The 9,890-nt window shown below is 43.1% G+C and overlaps 1 protein-coding gene across 1 annotated transcript; it reads left to right on the plus strand.

Annotated features, from left to right (window-relative positions):
• Window positions 1-6,474: 6,474 nt before the first annotated feature.
• Window positions 6,475-7,835, plus strand: LOC104233006 (uncharacterized). Its single transcript, XM_070146268.1, has 4 exons — window positions 6,475-7,113; window positions 7,212-7,316; window positions 7,423-7,568; window positions 7,787-7,835. The coding sequence occupies exons 1-4, from the start codon at window positions 6,475-6,477 to the stop codon at window positions 7,833-7,835; spliced, it is 939 nt and encodes a 312-aa protein (XP_070002369.1).
• The last annotated feature ends 2,055 nt before the right edge of the window (window positions 7,836-9,890 follow it).

Raw genomic sequence — 9,890 nt, forward strand, 5'->3', positions numbered from 1 at the left:
CAAGCAAACTCCTCAGCAGCAGTCAATCATATACATTCTAAAAGGATTATCTACATCAAGATCAATAGGGACCCCTGGGTACCCGAAGATGACCTTCATCCGGGATGACGTTCCCAAAAGCCCCGAAATTCGATGCATGATCACCAAATAATTTGGAGGGCCCCAATAGCCCGGAACTATTAGAACGATCCAAGATTGGTCCGAAGTACGATGGTGGGTTGGAAGAGAACCATGTTGATCCGTAGGAGATCAGAATGAACGCACGCACTCAAGTCAGATATCGGTAGTCAACAAATAAAAGAAGGCATTCAAAGAGCCTTTAAGGGCATGGGAGCATACAGAATGAAAGCAAAGTAAGGAAAGTAGAAGTCAGAAAAAGTATATTTATATTCATAAGAAATCCATAAACAATAGCCCCGGAGGGGTCCTTACATATGATTACAAAAGCCTGCGAGGAGATCATCACGCAAAAAAGAATTCCAAAGATATGCATACAGCAAAAGCCTAAGAGTCTAGCATACTTTTTGTGCGCCATCTCTGTCGTCATCCCCTTGGGCATATGACCTCAAAGACAATATCTTCCAAGTTTGAGGCCCTCGGGGACCTCATCTCGATTCCTTATAATGGCATCTTCAAAAGGAAAAGAGGTGAGGGAAGGAGACAAGAAGTGGCTGGGTGAAAACTCCGGCTATCATGAATCCCGCTAGTGTCAAACCCACCAAGCCATTTCTTGAGACGTTGCCTCGGCCCGGAGGCAACATCCAGCGAAAATCGCCTCCACACCCCCCAGGAATCCAAAAGGGGTGTAACGCGCCAAGCCGAGGGAGGAGGGTGAGCAGCGGTATATAATCCGAGACCCCTCTTGAGTAGCGATGCATAGTCCAAAAAATACCCCCTAGGGTTGGAAGGAATCGGCCCTTTGCCTCATCGTCCCGAGCTGACAATGACTGCAGCAACAACAATAATAGCAACAGCAACAACAGTAACGTCATGGCGGCACAATTCCGTCCAATCAAATAGAGATCAAGAAAGGAGTCAAGGCGCATATAGCATAAAATCTTGAAGCCTGGGGCCTCGAACACGGAAAGATGGTGGAACTTTAAGATGGCAGAAAAAGAAGGAGAGATTGGTTCAAAGAAAGTCTGAGTAGAAAAGTAAGCCACAAAGAGACCCATTTATAGGGAGGGCAAAGCAACCGACGACGCCATTACTGCCCTCAAAAAACGTAACGGCAGGCACAATCAATGGGTTCATAGAAGCTGAACCAATAGCAACAATATGACTCCAAGGGTCATAACATTTCGGGTGATACCGAAGAAGCGAAAAGGTGAAGTACCTCGATACCTGTCAAAGGAGGGCTGCACCATCGGCATAATACCGCTCTAGGGGATCGGGAAATGATATGTCTATACCGTTTCTTATCACTTCTCCCTAAAAAATGCGGAGACTATCTATGTGCGGTGAAAATCGGGGAACCGATTCCCCCCCCCCAACGTAATTCTTCGGAGAGTAACCCTGGAAGTACGAGATCTCGGGTCGGTCGCTTTCCTCGAAACCTATCGATGCCCTGCCAAGAATAAACATCGGTCGAGGCCTCGACGAACGCAAGAATTTACCGAGGAATGCACCCGGGGTTGATCAAATCTATTCAAGCGGCTCGACGCCAGCCCTCATGCGACGTAAAACTAACGGGCTGTCACATCTCATTCTTTTTTGTCATACTAAGTATTTTGTACTAAGTTTGGGCGTCTCCTTTCTATAAAAGGGGGGTCGCCAACACCTTGCAAGGCAGAGCTCCATTGATCCTACTCAAGTGCAATAATATCTTCTCTCTCTTCTCTAATTTTCTTATTCCCCTTGGTTCAAAGTCATTTATCTTCGGTCATTCTCCTTTGGTACTGGTCCGAAGCCGCCCCCGTATTCATTGCTTTTTAACTTGTTCTTCATTTTATAGCTTAATATTGGCCGAAAGAGCCCTATTTAATTTTTCCTTTAACTGTTATCCCATCCCCGGTTGTCCCTAGTAGTTCGAGATCGATATTAACGCCGACCCCGAGGTCCCATCGTCCTTCTCTGCACTCGAATAACAGGCCCCTTTGGTTTGATTACTCCTCGTCTTAGCTTGTATTTTATCATTATACTTCACGTTCTTAGCATTAACTACTTTAACAACTAGCTCGGGAATAGATTACGTATTTTTAGAATCCCATTTACAAATATAATTGTTGTTACCATTTTCATGGTAAACATCTTCAAATGCAAAACCCAGTTCCCAAAAGGAATGAGTTGTCCTATACCCAAAATGTCATAAACCCGATTTTCCGATGCAAAGAGGGAAAAAGGGGGCGCGACAGTGTGGCGACTCTGCTGGGGATCTTAGGCTTTTACCACTTCAGATTGTTCTTCTGAATTTGTACCTCCTTATGTGCAACTACTTGTTTAATTCATTTAAGCATTTAATTTCTTTTTCAACTGCAAAACTGACTTATCTTCTTTGTTTCTTTACTTTATTACCGCTTTAAATTATGAAACTGATGTATTTACCGCTTTCTTAACGTGCAAATACGTGCCAACATGCTTTAATTATTTCATAATCATGCTCAACATCATACTCCACTTGTGCCAAACAAATACTATAGCAACGCTTATAATGAGTGGTTGCGTCTTCCTATATTATTACCCCCTAAATTCGGAAAGGCATATTTGCGGTAAAACCAGTCGATCAGCGGTGTAGTCGATGGTTTCATGCCTTCCCCCTTGAGTTGTCCGCTCAAGGGTACCAGTATAAAACCCTATAAAACCTTACTCTTTTCAAATTGTGCATGCATCATGGTCAAACCTAGTCGGGCCAGTTATGTTATCCACAAAATGATCCTTTAAGATAGCCTTGTCCAAAGTCCACTGGGTTTCCCTAAACCCAAACGGACATCATCACGTTTTGTGCATTTATTTGGAGAACTAAATGGTTCATGCTAATTTTTGGTATTAAATAGTCGAGTCTGATGGGGGTAAGTGCCTAACCCTTTTGTTTTGCAGAAAATGAGGCACGAAGTCCCTAGATTCGGCATGGTCACCAACATCCACCCAAGACTGCTAAGCTGGTGGAAAGATCTTCACTCTAGTGATCAAACCCTCATCCAAAATATCTGGGAAATATACCATCCCTTTTGGAGATCCAACCTAACAACAAGATCATAGAAGCCGACACACTGTTTTGGGATTGTGAAAGGGTTGTGTTCTATTTTGGGGACATCGAAATGACACCCTTGCTATAGGAGATAGGAGGATTGACCGGTCTAGTGTGGGAAACTGCGGGTTTGTTAATGCCTGAGAACCGCAAAGGCAAGGGTTTCCTCAAAATGATGGGTTTGAAGAAGAATCCAGAATTGACATGTCTGAAGGAATCCTACATCCCTTTTGACTATTTGTATGAAAGGTACGGTCACAGTAAATCCTATCGTACCTACCCTGATGAGTTTTCCATCACATCCTTGGGTCACATCCATCGAAGGTTTTTCCTCTTCATGTTTTGTTTCCTGGGGCTAATCGTGTTTCCGATGAAGAAGGCAAGAATCCATACCAGACTGGCTATGGTAACTAAGACCCTAATGGAAGGAATTGGTGGGCAGTGATAGTAGGCTATATAGTTGATATTTACACCTTAATATGACCATACTTTATTGTTGTTTTATAGATAAATTGCCAACAAAATGCTCTAAATAGTGTTCTTTTCTTTAGCAGGGAATATTATATGAGAGGAAGCAACATGGAGTGTTTTGGGGCGATAATGTGAAGAAAAATGCCCACTCGAGAAGTACCCGAACACAAAGAAGCATAAATAGTCTAGGCAAGAAGGCCACCCCGACTGCGGTGGCACCGAGGCGAAACGCGGTAGATTAATGAAGGGAGACAGAAAGCTCAGCGTTCACTACGGTCGATCGCGGTTGGCCGCGACCGCGGTGAACTGTTCACTCCACTGGAAGTTGTGGAACAAAGTGTAATTTTGGGGAAACTTTTGTAAAACCCTTATAAGATTTAGAAACTCACCCAACTGAGGGGTGAAGCTAATTTTAGACTATTTTTGGAGGAAGAACAAGTGTGAGAAGTTCAACCAAACATTAGAGTTTTTCTATTTCTTTTTAATTCTGCAATTTTATATTATGAATAATTTAGTAGTTCTCTCTTCTTTTGTTATGAGTAGCTAAACATTTATCTAGGGTTTATGGAACCAATTGTTGGTTGAAGTCTTGACTCAAGTTGTTATAATCGAGCCGGATTTACGATATGATTGTTCAACTATGTTTTGTATGGTGATTAATTGAATGGGCCCTTAATTAATCGTGTCTAATTACCTTATATTACTTGAGAAAGAATATTAGGTTAGATAGCTGTTGAACAATACCACTTTTGGGTAATTGAAGAGATTCATTACTTGAACTTAAAAGTGGGTTTAGAGATAACAAAACTTTGCTGGGATAATTTAGAGTTGCATAATCATAGTCAGCTAGAGTAGTTCGAGAGAATGCTCTAGTAAATTATTGTAGTTGATCGAGAGATAATTATGATAGCCCATAACTCTTAATCCTCATAGAGTATTACGGCGAGATTATAGCGGAAGAGTCAAGACCTAAACTAGCAATTGGGGAAATCACTGCCCTAGACCTTTTTACCATTGAATTATCTTTGTTTCAGCTTATTGTTATTTTTAAGTAGTTAAACAAAAGAACCCAGTCTTTATTGATCAAAAATCTTGCATCTAGAAATTGATTGAGTTGATAATAACATTGCTGAAAAGTGTAATAGATAAGTTAGTTCCCTGAGGATTCGATTCCGGACTTAAAACCGGATTATATTTGCAGCGACCGCTTTGTCTTTTAAAAGGCATAGTTGGGCATTATCAAATTTTGGCTCCGTTGCCGGGGAACTAACGGTGTTACTTATTACAACTTAGAAGTAGTGTTAAAAATTATTAGTTCAAATCAAATTTCAAAGGTGTTAAAAAAATTTCATTGAAATTCTAACGTTTGAACTCTTGTGGAATTCAGGTGTATGCCTAGAAATTCTTCGAGGACTAGAGAACTGCTTAAAGGACTTTCAGACCCCGAGAAAACATTCAAGGCATTAAACCGTGCCAACAGGAGGATCCAACAATCACGACAACCACATCAGCTTGACTTTGACATGGGTTACGTAGAGAACGTCAATGAAAACATCAGGGATGAGCAAGCTGACCCAAATGTTAGAGTGGTGGAACCTCTTGTGCCAGAAGCTGCACTTTATGATTGGGCTCAACCCACAGCTGACAACCTGGCAACTGCCATAGATGTACCCGCAATACAAGCAGAGACATTCCAGATCACCAACAACATGCTGCATCTGTTGCAAAATAAGGGATTGTTCTCCGAGTCACACATTGAAGACCCTCAGCAACATTTGAAAAAATTTCTGTCAATTTGTGTGACTCAAAGGCAGCCAAATATGACCCGAGAAGCTATCAAGCTATTACTGTTCCCGTTCTCTGTGACTGGGGAAGCTCAGACTTGGCTGAATTCGCTTCCAATCAATTCCATTGTCACCTGGGAGGAATTAGTAAAGCAGTTTTTGAATAAGTTCTACCCACCCAACAAGACTGCAAGGCAGATTGATGAAATATTACAGTACAAGCAGCAGCCGACTAAGACCTTGCAAGAAACTTGGGAAAGATTTAAAAGGATGCTGGTGAAGTGTCCTCGCCATGACATTCTAGACCAGATGCTAGGCCAGAGATTCTACATGAGATTAGCTGACAATCTAAAGGCTAATGTGGATGCTTCAGTTGGAGGTGCATTTTTGAGTAAGATATTCACCAAGTGCAAGGTCCTTCTTGACAAGATGTCCCAGAATTCGGGATGGATGACTAGAGGTACAACACTGGCACCCATAGTGCATTCAGTGCCCCTTGACCCAAATAATTCGCGGGCGGAGAACATGGCCACACTTCTAACCCAAATGAGTATTTTGACAAAGAAGATAGATGAGATGGGTACCAAACAGGTGCATATTGTTGACACGACAAATGGAGGACTATGTACACCCTGTGTTAACCAGTCCTATGTGTGTTCATGGAGCGGAGAAGGTGAAAATCAAGGAGCAAGGGAAGATATGAATTATGTTAACAACTTTGGGGGTCAGAGACAAGGAGGACAACAGTGGAGACCGGCATCAAATCAGCAATACAGACCCAACATGCCTCAGCATGGGGGCATGCAAGCTCAAGGCCAAATAATGCCATACCACTCGAGACAACAAGGCTACCCACAGCAGAACCAGCAACAGTTGACATATCAGCCACCTCCTCAGCAACAACATAACAACATGGTAGAGATCAGGGCGATGCTCCAGCAACTCATTGGGACAAACGGTAAGATGCAATAAAAGTTGGCAGTACATGATTCAGCTATAAAGAACATCGAAACTCAGTTGGGGCAGTTGTCTATGGCTTTAAACAATCGCCCCAAGGGAACATTGCCAGCGGATACAAATATTAACCCCAAGGAGAAAAACTCAAATCAGCTAATGGCAGTAAGTCTTCGCAATGGGAGAGATTTAGATAAAGAGCAGGAGGTTGCACAAGCTAGCAAGGAGACTATGCCAGCCAAGCCAATTCCACTAGAGGTAGATGAACCAACAAATCTGACTGAAGTGGTAGTTGAACAGGGCCAAGATGAAAAGGGTAAGGCTAAGGTTAATGAACAAGCTACAGAACAGGTGATGCCTCCTGTGCCACAGAACCCCAACAGAGAGAAGCCAGCAAGCAGTGCACAAAGGGTGATACCTGCACCATTCCCTCAGAGACTGGTAAAACAAAAGAAGGAAGATCAATACAAGAAATTCATGGAGATGCTGCATCAAATTCAGTTGAATATTCCTTTGATGGATGCCTTGATAGAGATGCCAGGTTATGCAAAGATGATGAAAGACCTAATGTCACGGAAGTTTTATTTTCAGGATCTATCCACAGTAACGCTGACGCAGACCTGCAGCGCGGTAGTGACCAGACTAATGGCTCAAAAGATGTCCGACCCAGGTAGCTTCACTATTCCGTGCACGATTGGGAGTTACGCCTTTGCAAAGGCATTATGTGATTTGGGAGCCAGCATAAATTTGATGCCTCTGGCTGTACACACCAAACTGGGCATTGGCAGAGCTAGACCAACTTCGATGTGCTGCAGCTAGGTGACCGCACGGTAAAAAGACCTACGGGGATTCTTGATGATGTATTGGTGCAAGTAGGGAAATTCGTGTTCCCTGTAGACTTTGTTATTCTGGATTGTCAGGTAGATGAGGAGATACCTATCATTTTAGGTAGGCCATTTTTGGCCACTGGGAGAGCCCTGATCGATTGTGAGACTGAATGATGAAGAAGTCATATTCAATGTTCAGCAATCTATGAGGAGACCTAGTGAATATGCGAATTGCTCTCTAGTGGAGGCAGTGGATGTGATCCTCCAAGAAGATGATGTGGCCCTGACTGCTAAAGATCCATTGAAGGCATGTATGATAAACTTAGAAGAAATGGATGGTGAAAGGTTGGCCGAGTGGGTCCTGGCACTTGAAGGCCAAGGATTTTGGAAAAAGGAACCTCAGTTCGAGTCCCTTGAGTTATAATAAAGGGCTACACCTCCAGCAAAAACCATCGGTACAGGAACCACCCAAGTTGGAGCTGAATCCACTCCCAGCTCACCTCAGGTACGTTTTCTTAGGACCTGAATCTACGTTGCTATTATTATATCATTCGGTTTGTTAGATGTGCAGGTAGAACAGCTCTTACAGGTACTGCAAGAAAGCAAGACTGACATTGGCTAGACCATGGAGCCTTAAAGGGTATTAGCCCAGCCTTCTGTATGCACAAGATTCTCTTGGAAGAAGGGCACAAACCTTCCAGAGAACATTAACGAAGGCTGAACCCGAATATGAAGGAGGTGGTAAAGAAGGAAGTGATCAAATGGTTATATGCGGGAATCATCTTCCCCATTTCTGATAGCAATTGGGTCAGTCCTGTCCAATGTGTGCCGAAAAAGGGGGGAATGACTATTGTACAAAATGAGAACAATGAGTTGATCTCAACTCGTAGAGTCACGGGATGGCGAATTTGCATGGATTACCAAAAATTGAACACAGCCACCCGAAAAGACCACTCCCCCTTGCCTTTCATTGACCAAATGTTGGACAGGCTGGACGGGCGCTCGCACTTCTATTTCTTGGATGGTTATTCGGGGTACAATCAGATATCAATAGCCCCTGAAGATAGAGAGAAAACATCCTTCACTTGTCCATATGGCATCTTCGCCTTTCGGAGAATGCCTTTTGGGCTTTGCAATGCACCGACGACATTTCAACGGTGCATGTTAGCCATTTTCACAGACATGGTGGAGGATATTATGGAGGTCTTTATGGATGATTTCTCCGTGGTGGGGGATTCATTCGAGGACTGTCTTCACAACTTAAGAATAGTGCTTAAAAGATGTGTGGAGACAAATTTAGTGTTGAACTGGGAAAAGTGCCATTTTATGGTACAGGAAGGGATAGTCCTGGGACATCGAATGTCTAGTAAGGGAATTGAGGTCGACCATGCCAAGGTTGACGTGATTGAAAAACTACCACCGCCCACTTCAGTCAAGGCGGTGAGAAGTTTCCTTGGGCACGCCGGGTTCTACAGGCGATTCATCAAAGATTTCTCCAAAATTGCTAACCCATTATGCAAACTCCTTGAAAAGGATCACCCCTTTGTGTTTTCTAATGAATGTAGGTTGGCATTTGAGGAACTGAAGAAACGATTGGTGACTGCACCCATCATTGTTGCACCCAGCTGGGAGCAACCATTTGAGCTCATGTGCGACGCTAGTGACTACGCCATAGGAGCAGTTTTGGGGCAGCGACAGGGTAAACTGATGCACCTGATTTATTATGCAAGTAGAACGGTGAGTGGTGCACAACTCAATTACACTGTGACGAAAAAGGAGATGTTGGCTGTTGTTTTTGCATTCGATAAATTCAGGTCATATTTGATTGGCTCGAAAGTTATTGTATATACTGACCATGCAGCAATTAGATACCTGATAGAAAATAAGGAGTCAAAGCCATGCTTGATTCGCTGGGTTCTTTTGTTACAAGAGTTTGATCTGGAAATACGTGACCAAAAAGTGACAGAAAACCAAGTAGTTGACCAGCTCTCAAGGTTGGAAGGAGCTGAAAAGAAGGTAGAGGTTGAGGATATAACAGAGACATTCCCGGATGAACAATTACTGGCAATGACAATGGAGGAGGCACCTTGGTATGCTGTTATTGCTAATTATTTAGCAAGTGGTATTGTACCTTATGAACTCTCCTCAATTCAAAAAAAAGTTCTTTCATGATTGTCGACATTATTATTGGGATGAACCTCTATTGTTTAAAATATATGTAGATAACATGATCCGGAGGTGTATTCCCGAGAAAGATCAGCATTCTGTTTTGCAGGCTTGCCATGCTTCACCATATGGTGGACACTTTGGAGGGATTCGGACAGCAGCTAAGGTATTGGAGTCAGGCTTGTACTGGCCTACTCTGTTCAAGGATGCCCATGCTTGGGTTAAAAGCTGCGATGAATGCCAAAGAATTGGCAACATATCTCGTAGACACGAGATGCCAATGACCACAATTCAAGAGGTGGAGATTTTTGACATGTGGGGGATTGACTTCATGGGGCCATTCGTCAACTCGTATGGTAACAAGTACATATTGGTAGCAGTTGACTATGTCTCCAAGTGGGTCGAAGCAGTGGCTCTTCCAACCAATAATGCTAAGGGAGTACTAGGATTTCTAAAGAAGAACATTTTCACGCGTTTTGGTACCCCAAGAGCTATACTCAG

The sequence above is a fragment of the Nicotiana sylvestris genome, chromosome 5 (genome assembly GCF_000393655.2).
Source record: "Nicotiana sylvestris chromosome 5, ASM39365v2, whole genome shotgun sequence".
Taxonomy (NCBI): Eukaryota; Viridiplantae; Streptophyta; class Magnoliopsida; order Solanales; family Solanaceae; genus Nicotiana; species Nicotiana sylvestris.